Source organism: Balaenoptera borealis (genome assembly GCF_965194805.1).
Source record: "Balaenoptera borealis genome assembly, chromosome: 2".
NCBI lineage: Eukaryota > Metazoa > Chordata > Mammalia > Artiodactyla > Balaenopteridae > Balaenoptera > Balaenoptera borealis.
This window is the reverse complement of record NC_138867.1, coordinates 119800994-119826022: the sequence shown is the minus strand read 5'-3', so window position 1 is coordinate 119826022 and position 25029 is coordinate 119800994. Positions and strand designations below refer to the sequence as shown.

The window sequence follows — 25029 nt, the reverse complement described above, 5'->3', positions numbered from 1 at the left end:
TAACTTATCAAGTTAAGAAGAAAAAAAGGGAATTTTATTCGAGCTGAACTGAGGACTATAACCCAGGAAGCAGCTTCTCAGAAAGCTCTGAGAACTGCTCCGTCTGTTAGAAGTTGAAGGCACAGTCATGTACATTTGTGAGACAAAGGATCATTTATCAAAATGATATACTGATATTCTGCGTAAAGTTCACCAAGGATACATAGTCCAGGTAAGTACGTACAAAGTTAGCAGAAAGTCACCGTGACCCTCTACAGAGCTGGAAAAGAACACTATTCTTTTAAGAAGTTACAGTGCTAGCATCAGGAGAAAGAAAAAATATGGAAAGAAAAAATACAGTCAAGCAGGCATTCTCATCTCTGAGGAGCTCTGGTTAATGTGTAATACAGATGTACACTGCACATTAGGGAGGGAGGAGGCCCAAACAAACACAGATAATTTTATCCTTAATTTTTCTTGTCCTGCCTTACTTTATTTCATTAGTTGAATTGATTTTCCAAATACAAATCTTAAACTCTTCTAATAAAGCAGAATTGTAGCTGCACTTGCAGAAATGCAAACATTCAGGTCGATATTAATTCTGAAAAGTGGAGGGGTTATGTGTAACCAGAAGATGCCAGGTGTAGGGTATATATGTATTTAATGAACTGGTATCTAATTATTTGGAGATTTTAAACTGCATCACAGAATTTATTCTAAAGCATAATTCAAAGGATCCTTTGATTTCTTCTCTAAACAATTACACATGTCCAATTATTACATGGGTTAATCCAAACTTTCCAGATTTCAGAATGCCACAGATATTATCATCACTATAAATTTAATCTGTCTTTCTGATATTGATCACGCAGAAGTTTTCTATATTCTTCCACTGATTTATGCAAATTATTAGTACCCTTACAAAAACAGCAGGTACTAAAGCACCAATACTGCACAATACTTTTTCCAAAACATATGTGCTATTGGTGTTTAGGCAAATATTCAAAAGAGAACATTACATCTAACAATTTGGATGTTCTAATCAAACAACTCTTCTATTAACAAACAGTTCTGGTATAAGAAAGCCTTAGGATACAGTGATTATGTATAACCACTTTCTTTTAAAATACTTGTTTCACTTAAGCCTATGGATATCAGCTATAGTTTCTAAAATATCCACATATTATAGAAAAAAGACATTAAAACCAAAATATAATTTGAAAACAAATGGAGAAAGCATCAATGATCAAATCAAGTTAATCTGTAAATAAAGCAAATAATGATTCACTATTTACGTACTTAACCGATTTTGAATGGGGCAGAAAAATGATGGAAACAAATGAAGAAACTGCTCCAAGCATAGGTACAGAAAAAAGAAAACTCACCCGAACAACTCTTAGCTCTGTTTCCTTTGCGTTTATCTTCTCAGATATCAGGAGAGGCTCGCTTTTCTCACAGCTCTCCTGGCTGATGAGCGTGTCCGCGTAGTTGGGCTGCGGGAAGATCACGTGGCTCCTCCGCGAGTCCGCGGTGAGCGAGACCTCGTGGGAATAGGTCTGCAGGAAAGCCCGCACCCCGTCCACGCCCACAAAGTGAGAGGCGGGCGCGCTAGCCAACCCGCTGAGGGAAGCCTGGAGCACACGCGACATGTGCCAGCGCCGCAGTCTGAGCGCCAGCAGCGCGATGACAAATGCGAGGAAGACGCAGGAGACCGCGGCCACCGCCACCACTAGGTAGAGCGTGAGGCTCGAGTCGTCAGGGTCGGCAGAGGGTTTGAGGCTGCCCAAGTCCGCCAGCACATCTGGGATGCTATCAGCCACAGCCACCGTGAGCGTGACGGTGGCCGAGAGAGGGGGCTGGCCGTGGTCCTGGACCGCCACCACCAGGCTCTGCTTGAGCGCGTCTCTGTCCAGCAGGGCCCGCGCTGTGCGCACCTCGCCCGTGTGCAGTCCCACCGCGAAGAGTCCTGGATCGCTGGCCTTGCGTAGGCGGTAGGACAGCCAGGCGTTCTGGCCTGAGTCTCTGTCCACTGCCACCACCTTGGTCACCAGGTATCCGGGCTCTGCAGAGCGGGGTGCCAGCTCCACACCGGTGGAACCGTCAGTGGGGAGGGCGGGGTACAGAATTTCAGGTGCGTTGTCGTTCTGGTCCAGGATGAACAGGCTCAGTGACACGTTGCTGCTGAGTGGAGGGTCTCCATTGTCACTGGCCATCACCCACAGCTGCAGTTCTCTAACCTGCTCATAGTCGAAAGAGCACAGTGCATACAGGACTCCAGTGTCAGAGTTGATGGAGACACAGGATGATAGAGGCGTTCCCTGAAATTTGTTCTCAACCAGAGAGTAAGTGACCTGGGCGTTGTTGCCGCTGTCAGAGTCATGGGCGTTCACAGAGAAGATCGAGATGCCTCTGGGGTTGTTTTCTGGGATGTAGGTGTAGTATAAGGTGTGAGGGAAAACGGGAGGGTTGTCATTGATGTCTGTCACTTTCAGGGAGATGTGGTTTTCTGTAGACAGTGGTGGATTTCCACAGTCAGCGACAGTTACTGTGATGTTGTAATCTGAGATCTCTTCTCTGTCCAGGGCTCTTGTTGTCAGTAAGTGATAGTAATTATCAACTGACTTTTCCAATTTAAAAGGCAAGTTCCTGGGAAGAGAACATGCAATCTCACCATTCTCTCCAGAATCACCATCATGTACGCTAAACAGAGCAATTATCGTTCCGGGAAGACAGTCTTCAGAGACGGAACTGGCGAGAGAGGTGAGGATCACTTCAGGCACATTGTCGTTCACGTCCTGAACTGTGATTAGTACCTTAGCGCTGGCAAGAAGAGCACCTCCATCCTGAGCTACCACTTCCATGTTATAGAATCTGGATTCTTCGTAATCCAGTGATTGCAGAGTTGAGATTTCACCCAAGTTGGAATCAAGTTGGAAAGTCTCTGAAATTTTGTCTTCTTCATTGCGAAAAGAGTAGGTCAATTTCCCATTTATTCCCTCATCTGGATCCGTGGCGGTTAGTGTGAGCAGCCGAGTGCCGAGAGCTATGTTCTCTGGAACACTCACTCTGTACTCGGATTGAGTGAACAGGGGCGCGTTATCGTTCGCATCGAGGACCATCACGCGGATGTGCGTGGTACCAGAGAGTATGGGGTCTCCACCATCTAAAGCTGTGAGTAGGAGGTCGTGAACAACTACTTTCTCTCGGTCCAACGGCTGTTCCAGTACCAGCTCTGGATATTTCTGTCCATCTGTGTCGCTTTTATCGGCCAAAGAGAAGTGCATATTGGAGCTGAGCTGGTAACTCTGGAGGGAGTTCACACCCACATCGGCATCTCGAGCAAAGGGAAGTACTAACCGCGTTCCCACAGCCGCGTTTTCATTAACTTTTACTTTTACTTCCTCATCCCGGAAACGCGGGAAGTTATCATTAATATCGATTATTTCTACTTCTACCCCATACATTTTCATTTTATTCTCAACCAAGACGTTAAAACTCACCAGACACCGCGCGCTCTGAGCGCAGAGCTCCTCGCGGTCTATCCTGCCTGCGGTGACCAAGCTGCCGCTTCGCGGGTTCAGAGCAAAGAGCTGCGTCCTACCTCTGGAGACGATGCGGACTCGGCGCTCCGCCAGCTCCCAGGAATCCAGCCCGAGCTCCTTGGCGATGTTACCCACGAAGGAGCCTTTATCCAGCTCCTCTGGCACCGAGTAGCGGATCTGCCCGGCCCCGGCTCCCCACAGCGTCCGCAGCAGCATGGAGAGCAGGACCAGCTCTCTGCAGCCCCAACCCCTCAGTGGATCCGCCATTGCCTCTCTCCGACCAGTTTTCTCTTAGTCCTGGTTCCAACCTGCTGTTTCCTTACTTATCTAAAGCCAAGGGGAACACAATCCCTTGCGGAAATGGGAGAGGGGCGCGGGTGGGCGGCTTTTCCCGGGAGCTTGTCTGGTCTGCGCGTGCTTAGTGCGGAAGGAACAGAGTCTGATCGCATCAGCGGCAGCTTCTTTCCCACTTTGGTGAACAGCGACGCTCAGAGTCCTAACTAGTTACTACATCAATTCTGTTTTGATTTCAAATATGTTTAATTATATTTTATTTCTAATAATTTTCTGTATCCTTAATATATTACCACATGACATTCCTTATATTTAAATAAGATTTAATTCTAAAATAGCAAAAGACTTCCACAAGATTAATTCTGAGATTAATATAATTATTAGATTATTTTTTACTTCTTTAGAAAAGTTTAATTTACTGTGCCATTGAGCCTATGCCCTTTGTTTACCTCTTACCTATATTGAGTCCATTTAATTAGGACATCAGAATTCTTTCGCAGGTTTTAAGATTTCATTTTTTAATTAGGATATATTTATGAAAATATGCCCATTTGTACATAAGAATGTCAAGAAAACAATTCTAGCTCTCAGTAGACCTTTGAAAAAAGGCCTACTGAATTATGCAAATTGCATTAGCTGTCATATGCAGGAGAAATAAAGGGACTTTTTTTTTTTTTTTGCTTTTTGTTACTTGTGAGGTCTTCAAGAAAGTTTCAAGGTTTTCACACTAAGAACATGGCAGCTACACTATATCAGACTGAGAGTTTGAGTCGGATTAACTATGCATTATTTATATTTTCCTATTACCATGTCTAAATTGGAGTTAGATGTTTTACAGTTACAGACACCTGGGGAAAATCAGTAGAGTGACTATGGCAGAAAGGGCTTTAGTTCATCACCCTTACAGAAAAACAAGTCCAGATACTTATCATTGAGCAGGCAGTGACTGGCCTTTCTATGTTAAGACAGATATTTAATGTTATCACCTTTATATGGTAACAGAAAAAGAAATGCCTCATGACTAAAAAAAAAAAAAAAGTGGACATTATAGAGAGTCCATTGAGAGAAGCAATTTTTACTTAATGACACCTTCATAGGAAAATAAAGAAAATAAAGATGTTTTACATCTATACCTAGAAAATTCAAAAAATAAAGTTTTAAGGAAACAATGTGAGAATGGGTTGCAAAATTTTTCTCAATGTACAATTTTTCACAAGAGCAATTTGTTATTGTGCCTGAGAGAGAAAGATTTCTCCCATTTATTAAACACACTCTTAATAGCAGACACTGCATTCCTCAAACTTTTCACAACCTTTTAAAATAGATCCGGGATCCCAAGACACTTAGCTTGTAAAGATACGAAGAGTGCTGGTGCTCATGTCAGTCCTACCCATGCTCTGCTGTTGACAGGCCATGACATTGAGTAAAATTCTTCCTTTCTTTGGTTCCCAGTTTCCCAAACTAGTGAGATGGGGAGCTCTCTTTACTCTTAAATACTATAATTCTAAGAGGAAGTACAACTAAAATTAATAAAACTAATATAAAGACCCTGAAGGAAAAAGGAATAACTTAAGGTCTCAACAGTAATAAACTTTCAGAGGGAAGGAATGTAAAGATGAGGAAGAAAAAGAAGTATCTTATGAAGTAAAAGCTTGTAACTATGATAAATAAATCTCACCTGTCAGATAGAAAAACCTATGTCAAAGATTTGTTTAAATATGATTAAGATATTTAAGGCAGAAAACCACCTAAATTCTACCCACAAAACAATAAAATATGAATTGAAGACTTCTACTCGGGTTAGGTGATTTGTTAAGAAACATTGAAACCGCAAGGTTAAAAAGTGAATTAAATTAAAGCTCACCTTTAAAATAGTACCTGAGGCAAATGGGACCCCAGCATCTCCAAGATTACTACTTGGCACCCAAGAGGCATCTTCGCAGAGGAGATCCCGAGGGGGAGTCATTTCTGGGGTGACGCTGAGAAAATTAAATTCTGCCTTAGCTGATTGTGAGGCAACACACAGATTGTAGGAATAGGGCAATGTTCCCTCACTGTAGTTGGGGAGAACCACGGGTCCAGACTTGGAACTCAGACCAGGCTGAAAGCAGCTCCAGGCAGCGGGGCTGGAGGAGCGTCGAAGGTGCAGGGCGACCGCCAGAATCACTGCCAGGAGGAAGAGCACCGAGATCAAGGCCAAGGCCACCACCAGGTAAAACTGCAGCTCAGCCTGGGGGTCAGTGGGCTCAGAGTGGTCACTGAGGTCCGGCAGCGCCTCCTGCAGGCTGTCCGCGAAAACCAGGAGCAGCGTGGCGGTGGCCGAGAGGGGCGGCTGTCCCCCATCGCGCACAGCAACCAGCAGGCGCTGGCGGGTCGCGTCCCTGTCGCCCAAGGCCCGCGCCGTGCGCACCTCGCCCGTGCGCAGCCCCACGCTGAAGAGTCCGGGCTCGCTGGCCTGCAGCACGTGGTAGGACAGCCAGGCGTTGTGTCCAGAGTCGGCGTCCACCGCCACCACCTTGGTGACCAAGTAGCCGGGCTGCGCGGCGCGCGGCACCGTGTCGAAGAGCGCCGAGCCGTCGGGCCCCAGCGCCGGGTACAGCACCCTGGGCGCGTTGTCGTTGCGGTCGCCCACCAGCACGCGCAGGCTCACGTTGGCGCTGAGCGCGGGCGAGCCGTGGTCGCGGGCCTGCAGCGTCAGCTCGAAGGCGCGCAGCTGCTCGTGGTCGAAGGCGCGCTGCGCGAACACCACGCCGCTCTGTGCGCTCACGGACACGTAGGACGACAGCGCGCGCGGCTCCAGGTCGCTGGCCACGATGGAGTAGGAGACGTGGCCGTTGGGCCCCAAGTCTGGATCTGAAGCTCTAACTTGGGCGATGGAGGCGCCCGGCGGGTTGTTTTCTGCCACGTGGGCCACGTAGGAGGCCTGGTGGAAAACTGGAGCGTTGTCGTTGACATCTGCGAGGCCCAGAGTGATGCTTATACTAGAGGAGAGGGGCTGCTTGCCTCTGTCGGTGGCCATTATAGTGACGTTGTATTCTGGGATCTCCTCCCGGTCCAGGGTCCTGTCTGTCACTAGCTTGTAATAGTTCTTCGAGTAAGATTTCAATATAAACTCGGCCTTTCCCAAGATTTGGCAGTAAACTTCTCCATTTTCTCCAGCGTCTCTGTCTCTTGTTTTTATCAAGGCGATCACTGTTCCTGGTGGTGAATCCTCTGGTAGGGGAGTAAATATTGAAGTCACAATCACTTCCGGTGCACAATCATTTTCATCGAGAATTTCGACTTGGACACTGCAATGGGCTGCTAGATCTCCAGGATCTTTCGCTTCTATAGTGAGAGTGTAACTATTAGCGATTTCAAAATCAAAATAATTCTTTGTCGTGATTTCTCCTGTTCTTCTGTCTAAGTTAAAAAATTGTTCCACTTGTTCATCCACATTGTGAAAGGAGTAGATGATCTCTGCGTTGACGCCCTCGTCCTGGTCGGTGGCTGTCAGTTGAAGCACTAAGAAGCCAGGGGGCACGCCCTCTTGCAGGCTGACCCTGTACACATCTTGGCTGAACACTGGGGCATTATCGTTGGCATCTGTGACTTGGATTTGGATCTGGGTGGTGCCACTTTGGGGTGGATCCCCACCGTCTACAGCTGTCAGGACCAGATGATGAAAATTCTGCTCTTCTCTGTCCAGAGAATGTTTCAGAATCAACTCAGGATATTTACGTCCATCTGGAGTCTGTTTCTCTGTGAGATCAAAGTGCTCATTTTCATTAAGGCTGTACCTTTGCAGTGAATTAGGACCAGCATCCGAATCCAGCGCCGGGTCTAGTGGAAATGTTTTACCTGGCTTAGTGGATTCTCCAATTTTTAAGTCAATCTTACTCTGTTTGAATAGCGGAGTGTTGTCATTTATATCCTGCACTATTACTGATACATGGAAAATATTTAGTGGGTTTTCAGCGACAGTATCGAAATCCAGAATGCACAGAGGCTTCTTCCCACAAATCTGCTCTCGGTCTATTCTATCACTCACAAGTAAGTCCCCGCTCTCAGGGTTTACAATGAAATATTCCTTCTCTGCGGTAACCCGTAACTTCCGGGCCGGCAAGTCCCGGACACTGAGCCCCAGATCCTTGGCGAGGTTTCCTACCACCGAATTCTTGGCCAGCTCCTCGGGAATTGAGTAGCGAATTTGGTCTGGGAGAGCCCCGCGGAACAAAGACAGCAGGAAGGGCAACAGTACCTGCCGCCACCGCGCTCGGCCGCTCGTCTCTGCGCTCGGCCTCATCCTGTCTCCCTCCGCTGCTGCTCTGCTCCTTGGTCGGGAGGAGGAATAAGCAAAATCCGCGGTAGGGTCACTTTTCCTGCTTTCGTTTCCTCTATCCAAACCTGTACTGGCCTCCCCTGTGTGGTTTGTTTGAGCAGGAAGTTACCCTTTCAGAGGTTCCCAAATGCGTCTCTGATTATCTTCTCTCCCTTCTTTTGACCTACAGCGACGCCCAGAGGTTTTCCCCAGAAACTGCACTAATGTCTTGTAAATGTTTTGCAAGGAACTATTTTTTTTTCTCTTTTTTTGGGGGGGGGGATTTACAAGGAGTATTTATTTGCTTTTAAATAGGCATACATTCATACAGTTCGAAATTCAAAAGGCACATATGGCATATTTTATAGGCTCTCCCTCTATGCTTTCAACAACATATTTCTCCCAGGAGAAATGAATGCTCTGTTTTTTGTGTATCATTCCATTAGTATGTTTTGTATAGTTCAGCGGATTTTTAAAAATATTCTCCCCGGTTTTAGACACAAAAGGAAGTATACAATATACAATGTTCTGCATCTTGCTTTTTTCACTCATTATATATATTTTTTTAATTGATGGAAATTTGCTTTTTATTTTTTGACAGTTTGCAGAGGTTTCTTTCAAATTCTCAACCATTTGTTAGTAATAAAATGTAATTTTTTGATTGTTATCAAATTTGAGGAAACTTCTATTGAGTTTCCTTGAAATCTGAGCTATAAGACTTTGGTGTGTTTTATTTTATTAAATTCATTTTTATTGGAGTATAGTTGCTTTACAATGTTGTGTTAGTTTCTGCTGTACAGCAAAGTGAATCAGCTATACGTACACATATATCCCCTCTTTTTTTGATTTTCTTCTCATTTAGGTCCCCACCAAGCACTGAGTAGAGTTCCCTGTGCTGTACAGTAGGTTGTCATTAGTTACCTATTTTATACATAGTAGTGTATATATCACTCATTATATCTTGAAGATAACATATTCTAACAGTACATAAAAAGGTTTCCCATTTTTTATTTCTTATAGCTATGTAGTAGCCCATAATATAATTGTGCAACAATTTATTTAACCAGAAATATTACTTTCTAAAAGAAACCCAGTGTCCACCCAAACAAAAATGTATTTTCCATGTGATATTAGTTATAAATTATCTACTGCCCTCCTAGGCATTTAAAAAAATATATATCACTCTGATTCTGGAATGTATTCTTAATGCCAGCACCCAAATACGTCTGTCACAGTTTCAAGACAATTGATATTTCCAAATTATATTTTAAATCTTCAGCATTTTAAATGATCTATCCTCAGATACGATTTGTTTCTCTATATTCATTTATTATTTTCTCTTTCCTCTCCTCATGCCAGCTAGTTGTATCATACCACATTCCTGTTTTACTCTATGTATTGCACCACAATTTCCCATGAAGACAAAGGCATTTAGAAACTCAAACTCTCCTTCTTAAGCTGAATTGAGGCATAGTCCACAAACTATCGCTACAATTTCCAGGTATCCAAAGTTCACTAATTTTTGCAGTCCTAGACGTTCATGAATATTTTCCCCAAGTCAGATCATCCCAGAGCCCAACGGTGACAGAGATACCTATGAGCAATTTTTGGGACCAGGGCTGAGACATTCTTACTAAATAGCATAAATCACATCAGTTTAGAATCTAAGTCATCCAACCTGTATAAGAGGCCCCCAAGATGAAAAAGGAAAGATTTTTAAAAGCTATGTTTTCCTTAGAAATCGAAAAGGGTCTCATAGTGATACCATAATAGGTAATTTAGAAATTATTAAAATCACTCCTGCAACCTATTAAATAAGAGTGAAATTAAATGGGCAATATTTTTGGTAATCACAGAAGTGCACCAAAGGAATCACACATAGTCACCGTTGGTGCATCTCACAAACTGCAACAACACAATATATGAAATGTACCAATCCAGTTGAGAAACTATCCCTGTTAAAGTTATATCTAAATGTTAAGTATATTCCCTAATATTTATAAATTGCCATTGTTTAATCATAATGGAAAATACCTATCCCAAAGGAAAGAAAAGTAAATTTCAAGCAAAGTACATTAGGGTGTAGAAAGAGGAAATTTTAAAATACTCAATCCAGACACAACAACAGCTTCATAAGGGAGAATGCTTTAATATAAATATATACAATTGCCTCCTATTTCACAATTCTAATCTATCCTTTCAGTAATGCTTAAAGGAAAATGGTTTTAAAGATGTGAGAGGCAGCAATCAGAGAAGAAAAAGAAATAAAAGGAATCCAAATTGGAAAAGAAGAAGTAAAGCTGTCACTGTTTGCAGATGACATGATATTATACATAGAGAATGCTAAAAGATGCTACCAGAAAACTACTAGAGCTAATCAATGAATTTGGTAAAGTAGCAGGATACAAAGTTAATGCACAGAAATCTCTTGCATTCCTATACAGTAATGATGAAAAATCTGAAAGAGAAATTAAGGAAACACTCCCATTTACCACTGCAACAAAAAGAATAAAATACCTAGGAATAAACCTACCTAAGGAGACAAAAGACCTGTATGCAGAAAACTATAAGACACTGATGAAAGAAATTAAAGATGATACAGATAGTTGGAGAAATATACCACGTTCTTGGATTGGAAGGATCAACATTGTGAAAATGACTATACTACCCAAAGCAATCTACAGATTCAGTGCAACCCCTATCAAACTACCAATGGCATTTTTCACAGAACTAGAACAAAAAGTTTCACAATTTGTATGGAAACACAAAAGACCCTGAATAGCCAAAGCAATCTTGAGAAAGAAAAACAGAGCTGGAGGAATCAGGCTCCTGGACTTCAGACTACACTACAAAGCTACACTAATCAAGAGAGTACAGTACTGGCACAAAAACAGAAATATAGATCAATGGAACAGGATAGAAAGCCCAGAGTTAAACCCACGCACATATGGTCACCTTATTTTTGATAAAGGAGGCAAGAATATACAATGAAGAAAAGACAGCCTCTTCAATAAGTGGTGCTGGGAAAACTGGACAGCCACATGTAAAAGAATGAAATTAGAACACTCCCAAACACCATACACAAAAATAAACTAAAAATGGAATAAAGACCTAAATGTGAGGCCAGACACTATAAAACTCTAGAGGAAAACATAGGCAGAAAACTCTATGACATAAATCACAGCAAGATCCTTTTTGACCCACCTCCTAGAGAAATGGAAATAAAAACAAAAATAAACAAATGGGACCTAATGAATCTTAAAAGCTTTTGCACAGCAAAGGAAACCATAAACAAGATGAAAGATAACCCTCAGAATGGGAGAAAATATTTGCAAACAAAGCAACTGACAAAGGATTAATCTCCAAAATATACAAGCAGCTTATGCAGCTCAGTATCAAAAAATCAAACAACCCAATCCAAAAATGGGCAGAAAACCTAAATAGACACTTCTCCAAAGAAGATATACAGATTGCCAACAAACACACGAAAGGATGCTCAACATCACTAATGATTAGAGAAATGCAAATCAAAACTACAATGAGGTATCACCTCACACCAGTCAGAATGGCCATCATCAAAAAATCTACAAACAATAAATGCTGGAAAGGGTGTGGAGAAAAGGGAGCCCTCTTGCACTGTTTGTGGGAATGTAAATTGATACAGCCACTATGGAGAACAGTGTGGAGGTTCCTTAAAAAACTAAAAATAGAAATTCCATATGACCTGGCAATCCCACTACTGGGGACATAACCTGAGAAAACCATAATTCAAAAAGAGTCATGTATGACAATGTTCATTGCAGCTCTATTTACAATAGCCAGGACATGGAAGCAACCTAAGTGTCCATCGACAGATGAATGGATAAAGAAAATGTGGCACATATATACAATGGAATATTACTCAGCCATAAAAGGAAACGAAATTGAGTTATTTGTAGTGAGGTGGATGGACCTAGAGTCTGTCATACAGAGTGAAGTAAGTCAGAAAGAGAAAAATAAATACTGTATGCTAACACATATATATGGACTCAAAAAAAAAAAGGTTATGAAGAACCTAGGGGCAGGACAGGAATAAAGACGCAGACGTAGAGAATGGACTTGACATGGGGAGGAGGAAGGGTAAGCTGGGACGAAGTGAGAGAGTGTCATGGACTTATGTATACTACCAAATGTAAAATAGATAGCTAGTGGGAAGCAGCCGCATAGCACAGGGGGATCAGCTCAGTGCTTAGTGACCACCAAGAGGGGTGGGATAGGGAGGGTAGAAGGGAGACGCAAGGGGGAGGAGATATGGGGATATATGTATATGTATAGGTGATCCACTTTGTTATAAAGCAGAAACTAACACACCATTGTAAAGCAATTATACTCCAATAAAGATGTTTAAAAATAATAAAAAAATAAAGACGTGAGAGGGTTAGAAGTATAAAATTAAGAAATTGCTGCTGACACTATAACTGAATGAAGATTACAAAGGATAAGTAATCAATAACTACTAGGTGTAGTAACTGTTATTGATCATTATTGAAGGATCATCTGCCCTTCCACTTTAAAGCACTTTAAAGAATACTAAAAAAGAAGTGTCTTTTATATGTAATTGGAGACATTTATGCAGCTCTCTGCCTACGTTTCAGTGCGGCAAGATCTGACTCACCTGTTGAAGACTGGGTTCTCCTTTTCTTTCAAGTAAATCTTGAGATATCAGGAGAGGCCCACTTTTCTCACAGCTCTCCTGACTGATGAGCGTGTCCGCGTAGTTGGGCTGCGGGAAGATCACGTGGCTCCTCCGCGAGTCCGCGGTGAGTGAGACCTCGTGGGAATAGGTCTGCAGGAAAGCCCGCACCCCGTCCACGCCCACAAAGTGGGAGGTGGGCACGCTGGCCAACCTGCTGCCTGAAGCCTGGAGCAGACGCGACATGTGCCAGCGCCGCAGTCTGAGCGCCAGCAGCACGATGATAAATGGGAGGAAGACGCAGGAGACCGCGGCCACCGCCACCACTAGGTACAGCGTGAGGCCCGAGTCATTAGGGTCCGCTGAGGGCTTCAGACTGCCTAGGTCAGTCAGGACGTCTGGGATGCTGTCAGCCACGGCCACCGTGAGCGTGACCGTGGCCGAAAGAGGGGGCTGGCCGTGGTCCTGGACCGCCACCACCAGGCTCTGCTTGAGCGCGTCTCTGTCCAGCAGGGCCCGCGCTGTGCGCACCTCGCCCGTGTGCAGCCCCACCGCGAAGAGTCCTGGATCGCTGGCCTTGAGCAGGCGGTAGGACAGCCAGGCGTTCTGGCCCGAGTCTCTGTCCACTGCCACCACCTTGGTCACCAGGTAGCCAGGCTCTGCAGAGCGGGGTGCCAGCTCCACACCGGTGGAACCGTCGGTGGGGAGGGCAGGGTACAGAATCTCAGGTGTGTTGTCGTTCTGGTCCAGCACGAATATGCTTAGAGACATGTTGCTGCTGAGTGGAGGGTCCCCGCTGTCGCTGGCTGTCACAAGGAGCTGCAGGTCTCTAACCTGTTCATAGTCAAAGGAGCGCAGAGCATACAATACACCTGTGTCAGAGTTGATAGAGACATAGGAGGAGAGAGACGCCCCCTGCAGCGTGTCCTCAGCCAGAGAGTAAGTGACCCTTGAGTTCTCGTTACTGTCAGGGTCATGGGCGGTCACAGAGAAGATAGAAGCTCCCCTAGGATTGTTTTCTGGAATGTAGGCCAAGTAGGAAGCTTGAGGGAAGGCAGGTGGGTTGTCATTGACGTCTGCCACGTTCAGTGAGATGTGTGTTTCTGTAGACAATGGTGGAGTTCCGTGGTCAGTGGCAGTTACAGTGATGTTATATTCTGAGACTTCTTCCCTATCCAGAGTCCTGTGTGTCAACAACCGATGATAATTTCCAAAGGTCTTTTCAAGTGTGAATGGCAGATTATCTGGAATAGAACACGTGACAAGGCCATTCTCTCCTGAATCACTGTCATGCACATTGAAAAGTGCAACTACTGTGCCTGGGGAAGAAGTTTCTTGAATAGAGCTGGTGAGAGATGTAACTGTGACTTCTGGAGCATTGTCATTTACATCCAGAATTGTCACCAGTATCTTACTTCTGGCTCGGAGACCAGGCCCATCATGGGCTTCTACATCTATATCATAGAACCCAGAGTCCTCATAATCTAGATCCCCCAATATTGTTATGTCCCCAGTCAGAGAATTCAACTGGAATAGCTGGGATATTTTATCTCTTACTTTCCGGAAAGAATATGTGACTTCTCCATTGGCTCCTTCATCTGGATCAGTGGCTTTTACTGTGAGTAGCCTGGAGCCCACTGGCACGTTCTCCCGTACACTCACATGGTACTCGGGCTGAGTGAATACTGGGGCATTGTCGTTGGTATCCACAAGTGTTACATGAATCCTGGTAGTGCCAGAGTGAACCCGGTCGCCTCCGTCGAAGGCGGTGAGAACGAGGTGGTGAACCGCCTCTTCCTCGCGGTCCAAGGCACGCTCCAGCACAAGCTCAGGGTACTTAATCCCATCAGCTCCGCTTTGCACATCCAGGGAGAAGTGACCATTCGAGCTGAGCTGGTAACCCTGCAGAGAGTTTATCCCTATATCCGGATCAAAAGCTTCAGGAAGAGGAAATCTTGTCCCAGGATTTTCATTTTCAGCTACTTTTATTTCCCTTTGCTCTGCCCCAAAGTTGGGCGCGTTATCATTAATATCGATTATTTCCACTTCTACTCCAAAAATCTTCACTTTGTCCTCTAGGAGAATCTCCAGGTTTACTACACACTTTGGAGATCTGTCACAGAGCTCCTCCCGGTCTATCCTGCCCGCAGTGACCAAGCTGCCGCTTCGCGGGTTCAGAGCAAAAAGCTGCGTCCTACCTCTGGAGACGATGCGGACTCCGCGCTCCGCCAGCTCCCGGGGCTCCAGCCCCAGATCCTTGGCGATGTTGCCCACGAAGGAGCCGTTCTCCAGCTCCTCAGGCACCGAGTAGAGGATATGTTCGGCCCGGATTTCCCACAGGGCCCCCAAGAGAACGCAGATCCCGATCAGCCGGCTGCAGTCTGGGCAATAAGGAGAAGCCGCCATTACAGCCCCGCGGCGGAATAGCTTGCTCTTGGGTGTCCCCTTGGTGGAGGCCTGAGGATCCCAAGGATCTTCAGGGTCCAAGATAATGTGCTTTCACCGTTGGATGTTGGCGCTCTCGGGGGTCCAGTTCGAAGCTTTCTAAAGCCCCAGAGCTAGTGCTTTGTGATGCAGAAATCTTGTGGTTTGGATTAATTTCCTGGTTCTTTTCTTCCCCCGATTGGTGAACAGCGACACTCAGAGTCCTAACCTGTTACTGCAGTCTATTCTTGGTAAATAAAGTATCACTTGTGTACACCATTTCTTTCCCCTATTCTATTTTCCCCAAAATGATAAAAGTCAAACACCTGCTGTTCAATTTGCAATGAAAATCCAGAAGTGATCCAAAGATTCCTGTACAATAAGACTTATAAAATAATTTATTTTTTCAGAGACAATTTTTTTTTTGGTAAGAATTTTTCTACCTCTTTTTAAGTTTTTGCATTATTTATTCTCATAGCCCAATTTCACTACTGTGTATTGCATAAGGGACATATATATCCCTCCCAGGAACAAGGTTATACTTGAAGACTGAAAGAATAAATGGATGAAAAGACAGGTCTGGGCTCCAGTCCCAACCTATGCAGAAACAAGTTTTCTCACATGGGTTGACCCTTTAGAATCTGGGGCAAATTTTCAATTCCCTTGTAAGAAAATATCTACTGTTCAAAGAGTTAGTCTTACCCCTGTGCAGATGGGCTTGGCAAATATGATAATAGGTTTGGGAAGGACATTTGCTCATTAATTTTATATAAGAAGATTCTAGGCCACAGGTTATATCTGTGATGATCATGTTCACAGTGAGTCCTCACTCTAGAACAGCACCTTTCCTAGAGTATACACTGAAATAGTTTTTCAATGCTTAACGAATGAGTCATTAATGCAGCTGCAAAACCTAAAACAATGGGTAAATAACTGATCTTAAAAGGAAATAATAAAGGTAAGAAGACAGAAAAGTTAAACTGAAGCACTGTAAAGAGGAAATGATGTTTCAGTGATCTTTTCCACATTAGGACACATCCAGAAGGTATTATCTTACTATTATATATAAGTTTACTTTAGTTTTGATTTTAGAAATAACCAGTAAAAGGAAATATTTGAGTAATTGTATATAATCATTGCATGTTTCATAGTTTTCTTATTCATGAATACTTAGAGTAATTTACTAATCTGAGAAAACCTGAAATAAAGCAGCAAGTACTCAGTTCTTTAGATTATTACTCACATAATAATTAGTTTCTAGAAATTACTCATAAATTTTGACCAGACACAAAAGTCCATTAACTATTCAGAGTTTTAAAATTCTCAGAATTGGGAGAATAGATTAAAGGTATTTTTCACAATCCTCAAAAGACTCACAAATTGCTGGGGATTGGGAGGTAAAATAAAATATTTTGAAAAAATTTGACTCACTTCTCAGAAACCTATACTAAAAAAAGTAATATGGAAAAGGCTCTGCATACAAAAAATGTTTGTTACATTCCTTACTATACTAGTGACAAAGTAGAAAGGGTATAAAAATAAATTATTTAAGAATGGTCAAGAACATTATTCTTGACAGATTTTGAAGTGGGAAAAAAGACCCAAAGTTAGTGATTCAGATGTAAAACCTGGCAGTCTTTGCTGCATGTGACAAGGCAAAAAAGTGCTAAGAGAATTATTGGAAGGCTATATTAAAATACACATCGCAGAAAAAAAGATAAACAACTAGAATGTATTTGACGAAGATGAACATTAACTTAGGCAGAAAGAACTGTCAATACATTTACAATCTTGAAAAAAAGGAGTATTACACATCAACTAAGTAAGGGCAGTGTTATTACTAAGGGTGGTGACATCCAAGAAAAAGCTATCTTTAGCAGGATTTGTTGACCATACAGAAATGCCAGGAGTACAAATTGAGTAGTAATTAGATAACTGCCAAGACTACTGAGCAATCAAGGGACCAATCTCCACCCATCCAATATACCTCCTCTCCCACTACCACCACTAGAACAATGAACAAGGACCAAAAATAATGATGCACTATCGAGAATAAAATACAATAATAAAATTTAAGTAAGTCTGCAAAAACTCACGTGATGGGAAAAAGAGGAATCATAAGCGATTTGGGGGTCTTCATTACTGGCACATATACCCATAAAAGGATCTTCACCTAGGAGATCCGGAGGGGTAGCTGTTTCCGGGGTGACGTTGTGAAAATTAAATTTGGTCTTTGTTGAATGCGAGGCAACACACAGATTGTAGGAATAGGGCAATGTTCCCTCACTGTAGTTGGGGGGAACCACGGGTCCATACTTGGAACTCAGACCAGGCTGAAAGCAGCTCCAGGCAGCGGGGCTGGAGGAGCGTCGAAGGTGCAGGGCGACCGCCAGAATCACTGCCAGGAGGAAGAGCACCGAGATCAAGGCCAAGGCCACCACCAGGTAAAACTGCAGCTCAGCCTGGGGGTCAGTGGGCTCAGAGTGGTCACTGAGGTCCGGCAGCGCCTCCTGCAGGCTGTCCGCGAAAACCAGGAGCAGCGTGGCGGTGGCCGAGAGGGGCGGCTGTCCCCCATCGCGCACAGCAACCAGCAGGCGCTGGCGGGTCGCGTCCCTGTCGCCCAAGGCCCGCGCCGTGCGCACCTCGCCCGTGCGCAGCCCCACGCTGAAGAGTCCGGGCTCGCTGGCCTGCAGCACGTGGTAGGACAGCCAGGCGTTGTGTCCAGAGTCGGCGTCCACCGCCACCACCTTGGTGACCAGGTAGCCGGGCTGCGCGGCGCGCGGCACCGTGTCGAAAAGCGCCGAGCCGTCGGGCCCCAGCGCCGGGTACAGCACCCTGGGCGCGTTGTCGTTGCGGTCGCCCACCAGCACGCGCAGGCTCACGTTGGCGCTGAGCGCGGGCGAGCCGTGGTCGCGGGCCTGCAGCGTCAGCTCGAAGGCGCGCAGCTGCTCGTGGTCGAAGGCGCGCTGCGCGAACACCACGCCGCTCTGCGCGCTCACGGACACGTAGGACGACAGCGCGCGCGGCTCCAGGTCGCTGGCCACGATGGAGTAGGAGACGTGGCCGTTGGGCCCCAAGTCTGGATCTGAAGCTCTAACTTGGGCGATGGAGGCGCCCGGCGGGTTGTTTTCTGCCACGTGGGCCACGTAGGAGGCCTGGTGGAAAACTGGAGCGTTGTCGTTGACATCGCGGATGTGTAGGGTGACGCTTGTACTGGAGGAGAGGGGAGTCTTGCCCTTGTCGGTGGCTGTGATGGTGACATTGTACTCTGCCCTCTGCTCTCGGTCTAGGGCACCATCAATCACTAGCTTGTAATAATTCTTGGAGGTGGATTCTAATTTGAAGGGAACTCCTTCTTGAATATAGCATGTCATCATACCATTATGCCCAGAATCCTGGTCTCGCACTTTAATGAGGGCTATTACGGTTCCAAGGTCTGAGCCCCCCAGAATCTGGCTAGAGAAGGACATGAATGTCTCCTCTGGAGCATTGTCATTCTCATCAACAATTCCAATTTGAACATTACAGTGAGCTTTGTGTACCCCTCCATCCTTTGCTTCTACACTCAACATATACCTACTTGTCTCTTCAAAGTCTAATGTACCATCGGTTGTGATGTCACCAGAATTTGGATAGAGAATGAAGAGGAGGCTGGTACTTGTTGGGGCACTGAGGAAGGCATAGGTGATTTCTGCATTAATGCCCTCGTCCTGGTCAGTAGCTATCACCCACAGCACGGAGGTTCCCCGGGGCACATTTTCTTGGAGGCTAACCCTGTAAGTGTCCCGGCTGAACACCGGAGCATTATCGTTGGCATTGGTGACCTGTGTCCGGATCTGGGTAGTGCTGCTTAGAGGAGGGTCCCCACCATCCATGGCAGTCAGGATTAAGTGGTGGGAGCTCTGCTGTTCTCTGTCCAGAGATTTTTCCAGCAGTAATTCTGGGTATTTACTTCCATTGGGACTTTCCTTTGTTGACAGAGAGAAGTGCTCATTGTGGCTGATGGAATATATCTTCAGTGAGTTACTTTCTACATCTGCATCTTGTGCAGAATCCAGAAGGAATTTTACCCCTGGTAAGGCTGACTCACAGATTTCCAAGTCAATGCCTTTTGCAATGAAACTTGGTGCATTGTCGTTAACATCTTGAATTGCAACACTCACATGGAAAATAGTCATTGGGTTTTCAGCGACCGTTTCAAATTCTAGTGCACACTCAGATTTCCTCATGCAAATCTTCTCTCGATCTATCCTAACGCTCACTAGCAAATCCCCATTCTCTGCACTCATACTGAAAAACTCCTCTGCACTAATCCGCAGTTTTCGAGCTGGCAACTCCTGGACACTGAGCCTCAGATCCTTGGCCGGGTTCCCCACCCTCGAGCCCTTGGCCAGCTCCTCTGAAATCGAGTACTGGATCTCCTGGGAGAGTGCCCTCCACAACAAAGACAGCAGGAAGAGAAGCAGTACCTGACTTCTCATTGTTTCAGCTTTTCTGGAGCTGCTAAGCATTTCTTGAACTCTTTGGGAAGCTGCTCTTCAAGATGTCTCTGGGATGTTTAAAAAAATCAGTGACAGCTCCCTGGACTTTTGTGATTTGAGGGTAGGACTTATTTGTTAGGCGCTTGAGGTTGCACAGGAGGTGCCTCTGCGTTCTGATGTGCACAGGACAAAGCAGGAAAACACTCCTGCAGAACTGAGAACCCTTATGTTCCCTTTGGTCAACGGTGGCACCCGGAAGTTGTCTGAGAAAACTGTATATTGCCCAACTATTTATTCCTCAAACTGTAAGCTCTTGAACCTATACATCTTGTCTTTTTATTTGTTGGAAAGAACAAACTATTCAAATTTTCCCTTTAAATCTGATATTTTCTAGCTTTTCATAATCTTTGAAGTGTTGCCATCATTTTATTCTTCTTTCTTCATTAAATATTTTTCATAAGGCATACAGCTTTTTTTTTTTCAGTTTTGGGGGCAAAAATATCTTCAGTGATTCCACTGTATTTATAAACACTGGCATGACTAGTATGGATGTAACCAATTAGGTTACTGCTAGTGGATAAAAAGGTCTAATCTTTGCAAAAAAAGGAGTGAGTCAAAGCCCTAGACTTATTTTAATAAATTGCTCATCATTTTAAAACATAGATAATCTTCCCATTAAGTACAGAGGAGCCTGATATTTTGTTAAAGAGACCAATCTAGTATTTGAGCACACACATGTTTTTATAAAACTGAACCTTGTGTAAGCTTATTTATTTCTTTGAAATCAGTGCTTCTTTACTATATGACTGAATACACAAATACTCCTTAATGCCAGTTCTCAGCTCTAGTAAATTTATACCATTAATAAGTGTAATGAGTTTGATTTGATCACTGGTAAATCTTGGAGAGGAATTGAGAGTTCTTAGACACTCCATTTTGAAACTTACCTGTAATTCTTGAACCAGTCTTGGGTAACTAAAACAAACACCTTTATTTCAAATGCACTACCAAATTAAATACAAACTCAACAATTTATTCTGTTATTTTGCAGTGCTAATCCATACTCCTCTTACATTCCAGTCAAGACAGATTATTATCTGTTTTCTGAAGACATCCTTTCCCTTGTTTTCCCTACTTCATGCCTTTATACTTTCTGTTCCTTTTATTATAAACCCTCCTCCCTTTTTATGTAATGAAGTCTTGCCTATCCTTTAAAAATCCTTTTTAGTTAAAATGGGATGTCTGAGACTTCTTATAATCCATACAAGTAGATGCCTTTGTACTCTGTGCATTTTCCCAGGGTATATGTAGGCTATGTTTTTTATTTTTAATTTATTTAATTAATTTATTTATTTTTGGATGCATTGGGTCTTCGTTGCTGTGCGCGGGCTTTCTCTAGTTGCAGAGAGTGTGGGCTACTCTTCGCCGCGGTGCGTGGGCTTCTCATTGCAGAGCACGGACTCTAGAGTGCAGGCTCAGTAGTTGTGGCGCCAGGCTTAGTTGCTCCGAGGCATGTGGGATCTTCCCGGACCAGGGCTCGAACCCGTGTCCCCTGCATTGGCAGGCGGATTCTTAACGACTGAGCCACCTAGGCTATGTTTTATATGAAATTCTTAGAAAATTCTCTTTGAACATATAAAGTTCCCCTGACCCTAGCCATTTAATTTTTTTTCCTCATTACAAGGAAAGGTATATTAATATTGTAAAGATTTTTCCTAAAAAATATTCCAAAGGTAATGTGCCTTTTTTCTGTGATGCATTTGCAGGTTTGAGTGAGAATATACACTTTTCTGCTTTCAGTTATTTTGTTCAGGCCCTTTTGTCTCACACTTTTGACTGTACCTCTTCCTAACACACTGAAGGAGAGCTGTATTCCTTTGTTTGAGACCTAATGAAATCTATTTTGGCCTAATTTTGGATGACTCTCTGGTGCGATTTTACGGGTGAAAATAATTTCATAAATTTCAAAATGGGCCAACAATTTCTAGCCCAAGAAAGTTGTAGGACTCCTATTCCATTGTTGAAGTGGATGGTCTGGAAACCTCTCATACAGGTTAAGACATATCTCCTTACATTTTAAAATCCTTCCCAAAGGACAAGAACTGCCACTCCAAGGCTCATAACAGTTTAGGCAATTGAGCTTCCCACCTTCAGAGAAAAGGCCGAAATCCATATGGATACACACACACAAACACACACACACACACTTTAAGTATACAAAGTAGGGACTACATGCCAGGTAAAAGAATTTGACCAACGTCTGTGTTTTTTACCCTATCATTTTTATGTCATCAGGATGAAATGAGTTTGGTCTGTCTTGGAAGGAGTTAAGCATCATATAATTATAGCCTAAAATACTATATATATATATGTGTGTTTATATATATATCATATATATATATATCATATATATATATATATATATATGCCTGTTTATCAGGATAGATTAGGTAGGTTGGAGTGACAAACTTCATCACAGTGATTTAAAATGAAAAAAGTCTACTTATTGCAGGTATACAGATCAATGTTGAGTCAACCACAGGGCTCTTCTGTCACTGTAGTTATTCAAGGACCCAGATAGATGGCACAGTCACAATTTCAAAGAGTAAGTTAGAAATCTGGTAATTCTTACAATGGCAACTAGAACTTCGTTTGGGAAGAGATTCACATACTTCCATTTACAATGTATTGGTCAGAACTATTTACTAGGCCCACTCAGCCATACCAGATCAGGAAGTGCAGCCCCATCACAATCCCAGAAGAAGAGAGGAACATATATTTAAACAAAAGAATCAATGACGACCACATTGCTTTATTTTCAAATAAATGTGTGTTAAAGCTTTATAATAACCACACTGGCATAACTGTTCTTTATAATGTTCAAAGAAAGAAATAAGCTCACCTGAAGTTGCTTGGGATCTCCTTTCATTTCAAGTAAATCTTGAGATATCAGGAGAGGCTCGCTTTTCTCACAGCTCTCCTGGCTGACGAGCGTGTCCGCGTAGTTGGGCTGCGGGAAGATCACGTGACTCCTCCGCGAGTCCGCGGTGAGCGAGACCTCGTGGGAATAGGTCTGCAGGAAAGCCCGCACCCCGTCCACGCCCACAAAATGAGAGGCGGGTACGCCCACTGGTACACTTCCCGAAGCTTGCAGCACATGCGATCTGTGCCAGCACCGCAGTCTGAGCGCCAGCAGCACGACCACAAAGGCCAGGAAGACGCAGGACACCACGGCCACCGCCACCACCAGGTACAGTGTGAGGCCTGAGTCGTCAGGGTCTGCTGAGGGCTTAAGGCTTCCCAATTCGGCCAGGACGTCTGGGATGCTGTCAGCCACTGCCACTGTGAGAGTGACTGTGGCAGAGAGAGGGGGCTGGCCGTGGTCCTGGACCGCCACCACCAGGCTCTGCTTGAGCGCGTCTCTGTCCAGCAGGGCCCGCGCTGTGCGCACCTCGCCCGTGTGCAACCCCACCGCGAAGAGTCCCGGCTCGCTGGCCTTGAGCAGGCGGTAGGACAGCCAGGCGTTCTGGCCTGAGTCTCTGTCCACTGCCACCACCTTGGTCACAACATGGCCAGGCTCTGCAGAACGAGGTGCCAGCTCCACACCCGTGGAACCATCAGTGGGGAGGGTGGGGTATAGGATTTCAGGTGCGTTGTCATTCTGGTCCAGCACGAATATGCTTAGAGACACGTTGCTGCTGAGTGGAGGGTTCCCACTGTCACTGGCTGTCACCAGTAGTTCCAGGTTTCTAACCTGCTCATAGTCGAAGGAGCGCAAGGCATACAGGACTCCAGTGTCCGAGTTTATGGAGATGTAGGTGGAAAGAGGCGCCCCCTGGAAGGCATCCTCAGTCAGTGCATAGGTGATGTGGGCGTTCTCGATGCTGTCAGGGTCCTGGGCGGTCACAGAGAAGATGGAGGCTCCCCTGGGGTTGTTTTCAGGAATGTAGGCAGAATAGGAGGCATGAGTGAAAGCAGGTGGGTTGTCATTGATGTCCGCCACATGCAGGGTGATGTGTGTGTCTGTGGACAGCGGCGGACTTCCCCCATCTGTAGCTCTCAGAGTGATGTTATATTCGGACACCTGTTCACGGTCCAGGCATCTGGCTGTCACTAAGCGGTAATATCGGTTTATTGATTTTTCTAAATTAAATGGCATATTTCCCAGAACAAAAACTGTAACTTGCCCATTTTGCCCAGAATCCCGATCATGCACGTTGATAAGGGCAATTTCCCTTCCAGCAGTAGCCTCTTCTGGGACTGATCCTGTGAGAGAAGTAATCGTAATTTCTGGGGCATTGTCATTCACATCCAGAACTGTGACCAGAATCTTAGCTCTTGAAAGGAGACCTAGTCCATCTTGTGCTTCAATTTTAATTTCATAGAAAGTAGCATCCTCATAATCTAGGCTTTGTGATATTGATAAATCCCCAGTCACTGAGTTGAGATAAAAAATCTGAGCGATTTTCCCAGGCATTTTATCTAGTACATAGGATACTTGAGCATTAAATCCCTCATCAGGGTCAGTGGCATTCACCGTGAGCAGCCAGGTGCCTACTGGCAAGTTCTCCTGAACACTTACTCGATACTCAGGCTGAGTAAATACTGGTGGATTGTCATTTGCATCCAGCACTATCACTTGGATGCACAAGTTGCTAGAAAGAACAGGGTCGCCACCATCAGAAGCAATTAGGACAAACTGGTGAGCTTTCTTTTCCTCACGGTCAAGAGCCCGCTGCAGCACCAGCTCTGGGTACTTGGCCCCATCAGAGACACTCTTCACAGCCAGGGAGAAGTATTCATTGGGGCTGAGCTGATAGTTCAGCAGAGAGTTCATGCCCGCATCTGGGTCAAATGCAGTCTTAAGTGGAAATCGAGTTCCAGGAACCGTTAGTTCACCAATTTTTATTTCCAATTCCTCTGTTAGAAAATCAGGAGCATTGTCATTAATGTCTTTAATTTCTATTTCTACTTCAAAAATTTTCAATTTTTCTTCAACCAGGATGTTAAAACTCACCAGACACCGCTCGCTCTGAGCGCAGAGCTCCTCCCGGTCTATCCTGCCCGCGGTGACCAAACTGCCGCTTCGCGGGTTCAGAGCAAAGAGCTGCGTCCTACCTCTGGAGACGATGCGGACTCCCCGCTCCGCCAGCTCCTGGGGCTCCAGCCCCAGGTCCTTGGCGATGTTGCCCACGAAGGAGCCTTTCTCCAACTCCTCTGGCACCGAATAGCGGATCTGCCCGCATCCGGTCTTGCACAGCGTCCCCAGAAGCGCGTACAGCAGGGCCAGTCCTCCGCCATTTCTGAATCTCAGGTAATTGGTCATTTCCTTTTCGG

The 25029-nt window shown here is 44.7% G+C and overlaps 3 protein-coding genes across 3 annotated transcripts; all 3 read right to left on the bottom strand.

Moving 5' to 3' along the window:
- Positions 1-1235: 1235 nt before the first annotated feature.
- LOC309622641 (protocadherin gamma-A5-like) lies at positions 1236-3803 on the bottom strand (the record flags this gene model as incomplete). The annotated part of the gene is made up of 1 exon (XM_082378631.1): positions 1236-3803. Exon 1 carries the CDS (start codon positions 3786-3788, stop codon positions 1236-1238), a length of 2553 nt encoding a protein of 850 aa, XP_082234757.1. The 5' UTR covers positions 3789-3803.
- An 11673-nt stretch (positions 3804-15476) lies between these two features.
- On the bottom strand, positions 15477-20912 carry LOC309622652 (protocadherin gamma-B1-like). Its single transcript, XM_082378647.1, has one exon. The coding sequence runs from the start codon at positions 19720-19722 to the stop codon at positions 17284-17286; it is 2439 nt and encodes an 812-aa protein (XP_082234773.1). The 5' UTR covers positions 19723-20912; the 3' UTR covers positions 15477-17283.
- A 97-nt stretch (positions 20913-21009) lies between these two features.
- LOC309622646 (protocadherin gamma-A3-like) lies at positions 21010-25018 on the bottom strand (the record flags this gene model as incomplete). Its single annotated transcript, XM_082378635.1, has 1 exon — positions 21010-25018. One exon carries the CDS (start codon positions 25016-25018, stop codon positions 22526-22528), a length of 2493 nt encoding a protein of 830 aa, XP_082234761.1. The 3' UTR covers positions 21010-22525.
- Positions 25019-25029: the final 11 nt, after the last annotated feature.